The sequence below is a fragment of the Oncorhynchus masou genome, unplaced genomic scaffold, assembly GCF_036934945.1.
Source record: "Oncorhynchus masou masou isolate Uvic2021 unplaced genomic scaffold, UVic_Omas_1.1 unplaced_scaffold_3705, whole genome shotgun sequence".
NCBI classification, from domain to species: Eukaryota; Metazoa; Chordata; class Actinopteri; order Salmoniformes; family Salmonidae; genus Oncorhynchus; species Oncorhynchus masou.
In genome coordinates, this window is record NW_027010107.1 from 11,316 (window position 1) to 26,407 (window position 15,092).

At 41.4% G+C, this 15,092-nt stretch overlaps 1 protein-coding gene across 4 annotated transcripts; it reads right to left on the reverse strand.

Annotated features, from left to right (window-relative positions):
- Nucleotides 1-205: 205 nt before the first annotated feature.
- Nucleotides 206-14,663, reverse strand: LOC135534634 (B-cell receptor CD22-like). 4 transcript variants are annotated; one of them, XM_064961566.1, is made up of 13 exons: nt 14,598-14,644; nt 12,319-12,398; nt 11,288-11,365; nt 7,902-8,240; nt 7,532-7,744; nt 6,756-7,085; nt 1,763-2,017; nt 1,230-1,499; nt 946-1,033; nt 812-851; nt 605-685; nt 466-518; nt 206-303 (listed from the first exon to the last, which is right to left on the reverse strand). In XM_064961566.1, the coding sequence occupies exons 3-13, from the start codon at nt 11,340-11,342 to the stop codon at nt 300-302; spliced, it is 1,728 nt and encodes a 575-aa protein (XP_064817638.1). In that variant the 5' UTR covers nt 11,343-11,365; nt 12,319-12,398; nt 14,598-14,644; the 3' UTR covers nt 206-299. The 4 variants fall into 4 exon arrangements, with proteins under 4 accessions (XP_064817638.1, XP_064817637.1, XP_064817635.1 ...); XM_064961565.1 differs by having other exon boundaries at nt 206-343; XM_064961563.1 differs by having other exon boundaries at nt 206-518.
- Nucleotides 14,664-15,092: the final 429 nt, after the last annotated feature.

Genomic DNA, 15,092 nt, shown 5'->3' on the forward strand with positions numbered 1-15,092 from the left:
TGGTGGGTCTCTTCAGTCCAGGTTCTTTGGTGGTTGTCTTCAGTCCAGGTTCTTTGGTGGTTGTCTTCAGTCCAGGTTCTGTGGTGGGTCTCTTCAGTCCAGGTTCTTTGGTGGTTGTCTTCAGTCCAGGTTCTGTGGTGGTTCTCTTCAGTCCAGGTTCTTTGGTGGTTGTCTTCAGTCCAGGTTCTGTGGTGGGTCTCAGGTTCTTTGGTGGTTGTCTTCAGTCCAGGTTCTGTGGTGGTTGTCTTCAGTCCAGGTTCTATGGTGGTTCTCTTCAGACCAGGTTCTGTGGTGGCTTACTATCTATTTGAGGGGATGTGTCACTGGGTGAGTCTCTCACGTTCTGAACAAAGACATACTGAATGAGCACTTTATACACCACTTCATAAAATGTTTACACACACACACACACACACACACACACACACACACACACACACACACACAGGGTGTCACTCTGGTGACCTGGTATTCTTCAGAGATGTGCACTTGTCACTGTTAGGGTCAGGATGGACACTCTGTAGAGAGAAAAAGAGGGGAAATGCATGAGCACTTTGAGACACCTCTATCATTTTCCCTTAACACAAACACATAAGAGACTTACTGCCAGAGTGTCATAGTCAGGGGACATGGTCTTCATGCTCAGACCTGTGTACGTGTCACTGTTAGGGTCAGGATGGACACTCTGTGTAGAGAGAGGGAAAGAGAACGAGAGAACATGGTAACAGTGAAAATAGTGTTTAAGAGACTGTTGTGACACAGTAAATTAGTGTCACCAGGTGTGAAGGTGGAGGTTTACTGATAGAATCACCTGTGTGTCTGTTGTGGCATCACTTCCTCCTGTGGATCTCCTGTAAAGAGGGACAGAGTGAGTTCTGCTCTCTACTGACCTCTACTGGAGTTTTATAAGATCGTTATATTTAAATCTGGCTAGAAAATACACACCTCTTCAGTGTGCAGTAGATGGTGAGTAGCAGAGCTCCAGCAGTCAGGACAGCCCCCACCCCCACCACAGGAACCCAGGGAAACACTGCTGCAGGATCATGGATTGATAGTACCAGTCAAAAGTTTGAGCACACCTACTCATTCAAGGTTATCCTTTAGTTTTTATTTAAATTTTCAACATTGTGGTATAATAGTGAAGATGTCCAAACTATGAAAAAACACATATGGAATCATGTAAAATAAGTAAAATAGAGTCGAAATTGGAGATTATATGCAATACTTACACAAAACATTTACAGGAACAAGCTTTGATATTTTGGCTCCAACTTCATTCTCAGCCTCACAGTAATATTCTCCTCTGTCCTCAGAGCTGATATTATGGATGGTGTAGCTCTGTCCAGAATGTCTCATTGACATTTTCTTGTATGTTATCTTGTACCAGGTGTATTTGTCCACAGGTGGGTTGGCATCACTGCTGCAGGTCAGAGTCACTGAACTGCCCTCCACTATTTCACCAGAGGGACTGACTGACACTGAGGTGTTCCTTGGGCCATCTAGTGTAAAATACTTTGTATTTAATTATAGCAACATTTGTGTTTACATTTTACGGGTGAGTTTGAAAAATTGAATTCAGAGTAAAAGACAAATCAGAAACATTAACAAGAATGATTAAATTATGGGAATACAAATTCAGGGGAACAGATGTTGCACCCTAAAATATATATTGATAGATATATTTATATGGAAAACAATCTATTCTCAATTATCAACATGATCAGCATATCAAACTGGACGTCCAAACCCTCAATGTACTTACATGTGACAGTGAGAGTCTCTTCATCAGAGGGGAGATCCTCATGTCCTTCTACAGAACAGGAGTATCTGCCTGTATCCTCACTGCTGACTGAGAACAGGATATAGACAGGAGAGGAGGTGTTGCTGTTTGGTATAGACTGTCCATTCTTATACCAACTGTAGACTGTGATGGGGTCCAGTGTACATTTGGTTCTACATGTCAGTGTGACTCTCTCCCCCTCTGACACAGATGTAGGATCCATCTTCAACACAACATCTAGAGTAAAATAAACCATTAATATCGTCCTCCTATACAGGGCATTCTGAAAGTATTCAGACCCCTGCACTGTTTCCACATGTTGTTACGTTACAGCCTTATTCTAAAATGGATCAAATAATTGTTTCCCTCAATCTACACACAATACCCCATAATGACAAAGCAAAAACAGGATTTTAGATTATTTGTTTTATAAACGAATAAAAAATAATAATACCTGATTTACATAAGTATTCAGACCCTTTGCTATGCGACTTGAAATTGAGCTCAGCTGCATCCTGTTTCCAGTGATCATCCTTGAGATGTTTCTACAACTTGGTGTCCACCTGTGGTCAATTCAATTGACTGGACATGATTTGAAAAGGCACACACCTGTCTATATATATATATATATATATCCCACAGTTGACAGTGCATGTCAGAGCAAAACCAAGACATGATGTCGACAGGAATTGTCCGTCGAGTTCCGAGACAGGATTGTGTCGGGGCACAGATCTGGGGAAGGGTAGCAAAACATTTCTGCAGCATTGAAGGTCCCCAAGAACACCGTGGCCTCCATCATTCTTAAATGGACGACGTTTGGAACCACCAAGACTCTTCCTAGAGCTGGTCGCCTGGCCAAACTGATCAATCGGGAGAGAAGGGCCTTGGTCAGGGAAATGTAAAAAATAAAGAAAATAATCCTGAACTTATTTAGATAAGTATCCAGACCTTTTGAGCTTTGAAATTGAGCTCAGTTGCATCCTGCTTCCATGAATCGTACCTTGAGATGCTTCTACAACTTGACTGGAGTCCACAAGTGGTAAATTCATTTGAATGGACATGATTTGCACACCTCTGTCTCCATAAGGCCCCATGCCCGGACAAAGTGATCAACCGGGGGAGAAGGGCCTTGGTCAGGGTGGTGACCAAGAACCTGATGGTCACTCTGACAGAGCTCAACAGTTCCTCTGTGGAGATGGGAGATCTTTCCAGAAGGACAACCTTCTCTGCAGCACTCCACCAATAAGGCCTTTATGGTACAGTGGCCAGACAGAAGCCATTCCTCAGTAAAAGGCAGATGACAGCCCGCTTTGAGTGTGCCAAAAGGCACCTTCCAACAGGACAACAACCCTAATCACACAGCCAAGACAACCCAGAAGTGGCTTCGGGACAAGTCTCTGAATGTCATTGAGTGGTCCACCCAGAGCCCGGACTTGAACCCAATCTAAGATCTCTAGAGAAACCTGAAAATAGCTGTTCAGCATCGCTCCCCATCCAACCTGACAGAGCTTGAGAGGATCTGCAGAGAAGAATGAGAGAAACCCCCCAAATACAGGTGTGCTAAGCTTGTAGCGCCATACCCAGGAAGACTCGAGGCTGTAATCGCTGCCAAAGTTGCTTTAACAAAGTACTCAGTAAAGGGTATAAATAATTATGTAAATGTGATATCAGTTTTTTATTTTTATACATTACCCCCCAAAAATTGAAAAAACTGTTTTTGTATTGTGTGTAGATTGATGGGGGAAACAATTTAATCCATTATAGAATAAGGCAGTAACGTAACAAAATTTGGGAAAAGTCAAGGGGTCTGAACACTTCTCCGCATTAACTGTGTATTATGTCCTCTGAGGTGCAATACTAAATGAGGTCTTTTTCTGCGACATAGCACTACTGCGTCTGGATGCCTGCCCTTAAATAAGGTCATTACAGTAATAGCAGTAGCATCCTGTCGTGCTGTATCACTGCCTGACAGGTACCACGTTCATCTGTACAAACGATAGTATGCAAGTATATACACCATGGGACCACGCAGCCGTCATACCGCTCAGGATGGAGAAGTGTTCAGTCTCCTAGAGATGAACGTACTTTGGTGCGAAAAGTGCAAATCAATATCCCAGAACAACAGCAAAGGACCTTGTGAAGATGCTGGATGAAACAGGTACAAAAGTATCTATATCCACAGTAAAATGAGTCCTTCGCAAGGAAGAAGCCACTGCTCCAAAACCACCATAAAAACGGCAGACTACGGTTTGCAACTGCACATTGGGACAAGATCGTACTTTTGGGAGAAATGTCCTCTGGTCTGATAAAACAGAAATATAACTGTTTGGCCGTAATGACCATAATTTGCAGGAAAAAGGGGGAGGCTTACAAGCCAAAGAACACCATCCCAACCATGAAGCACGGGGGTAGCAGCATCATGTTGTGGGGGTGCTTTGCTGCAGCAGGGACTGGTGCACTTCAAAATACATGGCATCATGAGGGGGGGAAATTCTGTGGATATATTGAAGCAACATCTCAAGACATTAGTCAGGAAGTTAAAGCTTGGTCGCAAATGGGTCTTCCAAATGGACGATGACCCCAAGCATAATTCCAAAGTTGTGGCAAAATGGCTTAAGGACAACAAAGTCAAGGTAATGGAGTGGCCATCACAAAGCCCTGACCTCAATCCTATTGAAAATTTGTGTGCAGAATTGAAAAAGCGTGTGCGAGCAAGGAGGCCTTACAAACCTGACTCAGTTACACCAGCTCTGTCAAGAGGATTGTGCCAAAATTCACCTAACGTATTGTGGGAAGCTTGTGGAAGGCTACCCGAAACGATTGACCCTAATAGAAAACTTAAAGGCAATGTTATCAAATACTAATTGAATGTACAGTATGCAAACTTCTGACTCACTGGGAATGTGAAGAAATAAAAACTGACATAAATTATTCTCTCTATTATTTTTCTGACATTTCACATACTTAAAATAAACCCTAACTGACCCAAGACAGGGAATTTATACTAGGATTAAATGTCAGGAATTGTAAAAAACTGAGTTTAAATGTATTTGGCTAAGGTGTATGTAAACTTCCGACTTCAACTGTATATACTGTATTCTAGTCAATACCAATCCGACATTGCTCGTCCTAATATTTATATATTTACTTTTAAAATTGTGTGTATTGTTGTGAATTGTTGAACACTACTACACTGTTAGAGCTAGGAAAAATAACATCTGCTAAATATGTGTTTCTGACCAATAACATCTGATCTGTTAGATGTGAAATGTGTGACTAGGCGATTACGACTCATTGTGTTTTTCACATTTTAGATTCAGATTTTTTCGGGATTTCCAATTGGTAGTTACAGTCTTGTCCCATTGCTGCAACTCCCGTACGGATGTGGGAGAGGAGAAGGTCGAGAGCAATAGGTCCTCTAAAACACGACCCTGCCAAGCCGCACTGCTTCTTGACACACTGCTCTCTTTACCAGGAAGCCAGCTTCAACAATGTGTCAGAGGAAACACCGTCCAGCTGGAGACTGAAGTCAGCTTGCAGGCTCCCGGCCCACCACAAAGAGTCGCTAGTGCGCAATGGGACAAGAAAATCCCGGCCAGCCAAACCCTCCCTTAACCCGGACAACGCTTAGCCAATCGTGCGCCGCATCATGGGTGTATTGGTCACGAACCCGGGTCTATAGTGATGTCTCAAGCACTGCGATGCCTTAGACCGCCGTGACACTCGGGAGGCTCCCGTGTTTAGATTTTTTATGTTTTTTAAAGCTGCATGATGCGACTCTAATGATGATACGGAAAATTTCTCAAATTTCCCGGCGGCAACCCTTTATATGGCTGTAATGCCTCGTAAAAACTCATGCCTTTTGTGGCCAGTGGCCATTATGCCCTTGGGCTGAGTATGTCATCTTAATTATTATTATTATTTTTTTATTTTTTTTATTTTTTTATAGTAATATAATTATAATAATTATAATTCACTTCTCTGGGCTTCATGCTCCGAAGCACATCTCAATCACACGGCTCTCTTAGATATCTCAATTCTTCTTAGCCCTTCAGGTGATAGGGTCCTTCTCACAGGCTACAAGTGAAGACAAACACATCGGGGACTTATCTGTGCGCGTCCTTATCAAATTCCGAGGCACATATTGATGTAGTTGGAAGAACTGTCCACATTTACTCTTCAGCCAGCAAGATGAGTAGGCCTAACAAACAGCAAGAGCACTAGCCTATGTCAATCTACTACTCCCCATAGACCTATTCTGTTCTGTGCGATATATAAATAAATAAATATTCCAATCATAGTCTGAGACAGTTGTGGTATGCGATAAATCCCAAATTAATACAACCACTAGCATCAATTTTTTTTAAAGCAATGAGGCTGACGCAACATATCAGAATGCTTAGGTTAAGGGCTTGTAAGTAAGCATTTCACAGTAAGATAGTATTTGGCGCATGTGACAAATTAAAGTTGATTTGATCATGCACCCGTCTCGAAATGTGGGCAGGGGAAGAAAATACATAATTTGTGCACTTAAATAGCGAATGGTGGCCGCTTTTCCAATAGTTAATTTTCATTGTTAGCCAGGTAGGCTATACTCATGTTGTAAAGGGAAGCAATGTGCTTGATATTAGGAACGTTGAGGAAAGCTGATGGGATCCTCCTCTTTTTAATAGAGGCCATCACTCAGTTTTCTCCCACAATTTCATAGCCTATAGAAATGTTGCACAACATGAGCTCATGTTTGATTATATTTTCAATTACATTTGCATTGATGTCAGAGTGATTAGAGGGACAATAGATTGCTGAGTAGCAGGCAGTTAGAAAGTTTGTTGGTTACTAATGACCATCAGCAGCATCGAAGCTTGGAGAATCCTAATTATCGTGACTAAACGGTCACATGGAATTTGACAAGCCTCATGACTGGCTGTGTGGCAGTAATACGGTCACCGTAACAGCCCTATGTGTGACAGATTACCTGTGACAGTCAGGGAGACAGGTGAGCCAGCAAACTTTCCTCCAGATGTTATTATTCTGAACCTGTACCCAGCAGAGTCACTCAATCTCAGGTCTGTGATTCTCAGGGTACCCTCACTCTTCTTATCCCCAAGGTACTCTATATGACCCTCATACCCTGGCATCGAGTTCAGATCTTCAGGATCCATATCGGACTCCCATTTAGTAAACCAGAAAGTTGTTTTGATCTCATGGTAACTGGGATATGTGTAAGAGCAGGATATGTCCACTGTTGACCCCTTGAAGGAACAGATACTCTGATGGGTGTAAGTCACAATCCAACAGTTCTTACCTGAAATACAAAAAGACAACAAAACACCTTACATAAATCTTTCATTGCAATACCGATACACTTATGTTGTTACAATAATTACAGTAGTGAGAACCATAAAGATATGCTGTCAAAGTAACCATGAAGTGACTACCCTTTCAGTGATGTAGTTTTTAAACATAAAAATAAATACAAATTAATGGGTGTTCAATGTGCCAACACATTTAGCAAAGGTCTTCATAAAAGGTATCTGGTAGAAGTAAATTCACCCCAAAAAATGAATATAATTGAATATATCTTATGAATTTGATATACAATCTTGAAGCACTTCCAACACGGCGTGGGAAAAGATACGGAACTAAAGCAGAAGTGGATGGCACATTAACAGCAAATATAATTAGAATCATCTCACAACCGGAAAAAACATTTTATTTGTATGAAAATTGTATTAAAAAATCCACACTCACACACTGCAGGAGAGAGGAGATCCTCATGGCCTTTTACAGCACAGGAGTAACTGTCTGCATCACTAAAGGAGTCTGAGTGCAGGCTGGAAGTGTCCTCCTTCACTTTGAGTCCGTTCTTGTACCAGATGTAGGTGGGGTTGTCAGTCAGAGTACAGGTGGTGATACAGGTCAATGTCATATCCTGATGTCCACCAGTCACCTTCACCTGAAAACCTGAAGAAAAACAATATCACTGTAAATCCCTTTACTGATTTATCACTCTAATACTAATAAGGAAGATATCCTGTTATACAGACATAAATACAAACCAAGACCATTTTCCTGAACTAAATGGAATTCAACAGTTTAGCTATATTGAATGCAACTGTACCTGTGACAGACAGAGAGACTCCAGGACTTCCAACGTATCTCCCTCCTTCAGTTAATAATCTGATCTTGTACTCAGCAGAGTCACTCTCTCTCAGGTCTGTGATTCTCAGGCGTTGACCATTCTTCTTATCCCCATGATACTCCAGACGACCTGCATACTCTGGGTCCTGAGCTAGACTGTCAGGCTCTTTACCAGTCCCCAATTCAGTGAACCAGAAGGCTGTTGTGACTGTACCACTGGGATATGTGTAAGTGCAGGACATCTGCACTGTTGACCCCTTCAAGACACAGATACTATTCTTGGTGTAAATCACACTCCATCCATTCTGACCCAGTACCACTGAAAAAGTCACGCAACACAATTGTATCAAAATTAAGCCAAGGTCTGTTGGCAAAGACTAAGGGGCAGATTGAGAGGTAACAGATCAATGTGTGCCATGCTACTATAGCTTGTGAGGCTTGGCCTACCGTAAAACTTCAATTAGTTTGGGCGTTTAATTGCCTGTAAATAACTGAACACACCAGCACTTATTACAGACAGGCTTTTACTTGAGCCAGGCATCTCCTTAATGCCCACAGCTTTCAATCATTTGCATTGTTAATAGTTTAATTCCAGGATTCACTTCCAGCATTTTAATACATTACGTTTCTTAATTTCCTTCACTAACGTGTTTAGGGACAGATCACAATTTACTGGGGGGTCCAAAATAGTGGAGGGTTATCAAACTTTTTGTTATTGCTTTGGGGAGGGTTGTGTGTTTTTGTATTGGCCACAAGGCAGGGTAGTGTGTTGTTTCTCTGGTTTACATTTGTTATTTTGCAGGTGTACTACAGTTAAAGTCGGAAGTTTACATACACCTTAGCCAAATACCATTGAACTCAGTTTCACAATTCCTGACATTTAATCCTAGTAAAAATTCCCTGTCTTAGGGCAGCTAGGATCCCCACATTATTTTTAGGGTCTTAGGGGGAGGCTTGCAAGCCATAGAACACCATCCCAACCATGAGGCACGGGGGTAGCAGCATAATGTTGTGGGGGTGCTTTGCTGCAGGAGGAACTTGTGCACTTCACAAAATAGATGGGATCATTAGGAGGAAAATGATGTGGATTTATTGAAGCAACATCTCAGGACATCAGTCAGGGAGTTAAAGCTTGGTCACAAATGGGTCTTCAAATGGACAATGACCCCAAGCATACTTCCAAAGCTGTGGCAAAATGGCTTAAGGACAACAAAGTCAAGGTATTGGAGTGGCCGTCACAAAGCCCTGACCAAAATTCACCCAACTTATTGTGGGAAGCTTGTGGAAGGCTACCCGAAATGTTTGACCCAAGTTAAACAATTTAAAGGCAATGCTATCAAATACTAATTGAGTGTATGTAAACTTCTGACTGTCACGAATATTACCGAAGGTGACTCCCCTTCTGGTTCGGGTGGCGCTCGGCGCTCGTCGTCGCCGGTCTACTAGCTGCCACCGATCCATTGTTCTGTGTTCGTTTGGTTTTGTCTAATTGGTTGTTAGGGTGGGGTTATTTAAGTTAGTTCAGCCCACTTCTGTTTGTGTGGGCTTGTTCATCTGTGTGTGTTAGAGTGGTTAGTGTTTTGCATTTTCAGTTTTTTTCGCTGTCCTTTATTTTTTCACATTTGTTGTTCGCCTGATTTTTGTTCTTGTGATTTTCTGGACATTAAAGCGTGTTTTTCCCGTATCCTTTGCTCTCTGCGCCTGACTCCACACCTATTCATTCATTTACCGTTACACTGACCCACTTGGAATGTGATAAAAGATATAAAAGCTGAAATAATTTCCTCTATTATTCTGACATTTCACATTGTTAAAATAAAGTGGTGATCCTAACTGACCTAAGACAGGGACTTTTTACTAGGATTAAATGTTAGGAATTGTGAAAGACTGAGTTTAAATGTATTTGGCTAAGGCGTATGTAAACTTCTGACTTTAACTGTATATTTAACATGACTCAAGATTCAAGACTTCTTGCTTTTCAGCTAAAATTATTCTACAGAATTCTTGCCACCAGCAAAATGTTGAATATTTGGGGCATTCCATTATCGTAGCTCTTCAGATTTTGCTGTGTGGATACAAAAATCAATAGACCATTTGTTCTGGTATTGCCCTCAGGTAGCCTGTTGCTGGTCCCAGGTTCAGGAATGGCCGAAAAAGCATAACATGAATCTAGATATAGCATTGTTGGGAGATCTGGAGAGATCTGGTCAGTAATACTAATACTCTTACGAATCAACTCGCAATCTGTGGATTCTATTTGATTACATATATTCAAATTGTATGTTAAACATCACAGCATAGTTGAAAGATAGATGTAGAAATGTAGAAATCCAGAGTGTGGGCAGCAGAGAAAGGTGGGATGGGCTGAGGGAAACAGAGTTGGGATGTAGAACTCCAGAGTGTGGGCAGCAGAGAAAGGTGGGATGGGCTGAGGGAAACAGAGTTGGGATGTAGAACTCCAGAGTGTGGGCAGCAGAGAAAGGTGGGATGGGCTGAGGGAAACAGAGTTGGGATGTAGAACTCCAGAGTGTGGGCAGCAGAGAAAGGTGGGATGGGCTGAGGGAAACAGAGTTGGGATGTAGAACTCCAGAGTGTGGGCAGCAGAGAAAGGTGGGATGGGCTGAGGGAAACAGAGTTGGGATGTAGAACTCCAGAGTGTGGGCAGCAGAGAAAGGTGGGATGGGCTGAGGGAAACAGAGTTGGGATGTAGAACTCCAGAGTGTGGGCAGCAGAGAAAGGTGGGATGGGCTGAGGGAAACAGAGTAGGGATGTAGAACTCCAGAGTGTGGGCAGCAGAGCAAGGTGGGATGGGCTGAGGGAAACAGAGTTGGGATGTGGGAGTGGAGTTGCTGGGTGGGGGATAGAATGACGGTCAAAGATAAAAGTAAAAAATTAAGTCAAAATAAACAAACAAAACATGTTTGAATGACACTGAGGGGCAACGCTGTTACATCCAATGCTTGTTTTGAGTGAGGATGGTTGAGGGGCACCTCACAGGGAACTGCAGAGGGGGGGATCTTTGATGGTTGGGAGCTTGGGCCGGTGGCCAAAAGGTTGTAGGTTCTGGGCCCTGATTTGACTTTGTATCAACGTGGGCGTAGCACTTGACCTTTGTTGCTCTGCATAGCATTGTCTGCTAGATGACTGACTGTAAATGTTTTGTCCACTTTGTCACCATAGCTGCTGAGTTGAGTGTGAATGGAAACCACAGATAAGCATCACTCAGTGAGGTGTGAAAGATAACTATTTAAAGTGAAGTGGAGACTCCTAACAGAACACACCAGTATAACATTATGATTCATAACCTTTTAGAAATGTCTGTAGATTGATAAACAGAGCAACTAAAAGATAAGAATGAGACCATACCTGCTACAGACCAGAGAAAGACCACCAACACACTTCCTGCTGTTCTCAAGGACATTGTTGCATCTCCCACCCTGCAGTCTTAGAAACATAAACAACAACTCACTCTATAGCTGGTGAATAACTCCACCTGATACATTGAAGTAGAAACTGTAAATGGGGTACAGGACCTCATTACTGAAAATAAACCAGGCTCATATTGTGTTGTGTTGTATTGTGCTAAATGGTTGTCTATGTGAATACTGTCTGTCTGTCTGTCTGTCTGTCTGTCTGTCTGTCTGTCTGTCTGTCTGTCTGTCTGTCTGTCTGTCTGTCTGTCTGTCTGTCTGTCTGTCTGTCTGTCTGTGAAGTGTTGCATGTCTGTCTACATCTGTCTATTTAATCTGACATGCTGTATGATGCAAAAATAAATTCCTAATGTATACAATGGTTATCATTATCATCACCAACATCATCACCATCACCATTATTGAACAGGTCTGTAGAACTGCAAACACATATTTATACATTGATTGTTCTGAAGCTGTTTTATTCTCAGAACCCCAAATATAGGAGGATAAATGTTCAGTCCTCTACAGTCCATCAAGCTGTACAGCAGCCTAAAGACTGACCACCAGGTTCAATGATAGCACCTATCCTCAAGCTGTGAGGCTAAACAGCAAGTGACACACACACACACACTCTGTAGTTAGGGCCCATAAGGCCCAGGGAGTCTGTATCAAAGTCTATAGAGCTGGTAATTATGGATGCAGAAAAGTTAAAACACATCCTACTGCTTCATTCACACACGCACACTGAGCAGAGATACAAATGTTTGTTTTTCATGTCTATTTTAACCTGGTTAATCATCTCATCACTATGTAGATCAACACTCCTACACTGAGACACTTTATGAATACTGACCCTGATGTAACAACCAAAACACAGCTCAAAACATAACAAGAAGTCAAATGATACATTAGCCTCAAGAATGACGAATGACTAAAAACAAATTACCCAAAACTATATTTCAAGATATTGTCAAGAGTACTTACAGAGTGAAGTGAAGGGGAGAGGTCTTGTACAGTGAGTTAACTTACTGGTATTGAGTGGGAACTGCTAGTAGGTGTCAGTTCTGTGGTTGATACATATTTATAGTAGTCAGAACACAAGTAGCTGATACAGAACTGTCCTTTCTTCCTCTTTAAGACATTAACATGCATGAGGACCAGAACAGCATGTCAGAACGGAGGTTACTGTATTAGAGGGGACCCTACATTTTTAAAATGGACAAAATGTCCCTCATTTCCACTTTTCATTAAATACAGAACCATGTTAACAATATGTTGACTATTCTATATGGAATGTTTATAATATCTTAGAATGTGTTGCCTTGTCCCTCTGAGTTCTACATGGAACAGGTCAAAGTTCCATTTGGTCAGTTCCATGATGTCATTCATTATATTCTACAAACACATTCAATTTACTCTCCTCATCAGCTTCATCAAAGTACAACTGAAGGTTCCAGTGTTCTAGACTAGAGCTCCTCCTACTGGCATCTCAACATTACTGCACCATCCCAATAATAATGTCATCCATAATGTTGGGCTAATAACAACATTACAAACTGACAATACATCAGATAGAAAGGTGAAACACAACACTGGCTATTTGATAAAGTCACATTTAAGCAAACAAACACTGATGTCTGTAGTAGTACAACATGACTATCATATTATGTTACACTGTTGACCCTTGTGTACAGTACTGGTAGTAGCATTAGTTAGCAGAGGAATCAGTATCATCACCATAGTCTGCTGTGTTGACTGCTGCTGTCTATATACTGTATAGTCTAATGTAGCATGTTGTCCATATATAGTTTAATGTTGGATTAGATGGCCAGACTGAATTTACGAACGCACCCCAAATTGTTACTTGCGTAGTGAAGTCTTTTGTTAAGACATGTAGCTAGCAACCTAGGGAACCAATGAAACATAATCCCAACTCATGACTTTACAACCCTGCATGCATCTGCAGGTAGCTAACCAACCAGGTCCAATGTTAGCTAGCTAACATTCGGCTATAGCTGGCCAAGCAAATGTATCTGAGATACAAATAATAAGATCATACAGTTTGCTAGCCCACCATAATTTGCAAATAAATTCATAAAAAATCCTACAATGTGATTTTCTGGAAATGTTCTCTCATTTTGTCTGTCATAGTTGAAGTGTACTTATGATGAAAATTACAGGCCTCTCATCTTTTTTAAGTGGGATTGCTGGCTGACTAAATTGCTGGCTGACTAAATACTTTTTTGTCCCACTGTATAGTCTAATATAGGATGTTGTTCATATACTATTCTGTGAATATAAAGTGCTACAATATAATGTCCACATAAATATCTCTGATATGGTTCAGGCAGTAGAGGTCTATGGATGACAGGAAGGTGATGCTGGCAGTACATAGAAACAAGAAGTAGCCTACTGTAAGTGTGAATTCTGTGGTTGACACATTTTAATAGTAGCCCAGTCAAGGCGTTAAGACATTAACATGCATAAACAACATGTCAAATAGTTGCCTTTGAGAAGTGGGCCATACATTTTTAGAGGCAAAATGTGACCAAATCCCATCAATCCTCATCAACTGCTACTGAAGGTTCCACTGAAGGTAATACTACTCCTAAACACAACCCACCATCACTGTGTCTCATGTTAATACTACTCCTAAACACAACCCACCATCACTGTGTCTCATGTTAATACTACTCCTAAACACAACCCACCATCAATGTGTCTCATGTTAATACTACTCCTAAACACAACCCACCATCACTGTGTCTCATGTTAATACTACTCCTAAACACAACCCACCATCACTGTGTCTCATGTTAATACTACTCCTAAACACAACCCACCATCACTGTGTCTCATGTTAATACTACAAACACAACCCACCATCACTGTGTCTCATGTTAATACTACTCCTAACCACAACCCACACACAAACAAAGCATGCACATGAATAAACTGAACTAAACTTAACACATCAACATAGTCCAGGGCCGATATTCAGAAAGTGTATTAGAGTAGGAGTGCTGTTCTAGGATCAGTTTATTCTTTTAGATCATAATTATTTGTATGAGGTGAACCTGATCCTAGATCAGCACTCCTATTCTGATACACTTTATGAATACTGGCCCTGATGTAACAACCAAAACACCAGCTCAAAACATTACAAAAAGTAAACGATACAGTAAGTCTTACCCTCAAATATATGATATATTACAAGAAAAACATGACAATCAATATTTCAAGATATTGTCAAGAGTACTTACAGAGTGAAGTGAAGAGGAGAGGTCTTGAACAGTTAGTCAACTTACTGTCACTGAATGGAAACAAGAAGTAGTCTACTGTAAGTGTTAGTAGAAGCAGGCGTAGCCTATGTGTGAGATCTGTGGTTGATACATTTTAAAAGTAGCCTTATCAGGGTGTTAACCTGCAGGAACAGCATGTCACAATTTTTATTTTACCTTTATTTTACTAGGCAAGTCAGTTAAGAACAAATTCTTATTTTACTAGGAACTGCCTGTTCAGGGGCAGAATGACAGATTTGTACCTTGTCAGCTTGGGGATTCGAACTTGCAACATTCCGGTTACTAGTCCAACGCTCGAACCACTATGCTACCCTGCCGCCCCAAGGATGTTGCTGTATCGAAATAGAAAATGGACAAAAGTCAGCATATTTGCATTTCTTTCTTTGAGGAGTGGGCCTACATTTTTAAAAGACCCATCATTCCCATCACTCCTCATCAGCTGCATCAATGTGCAAC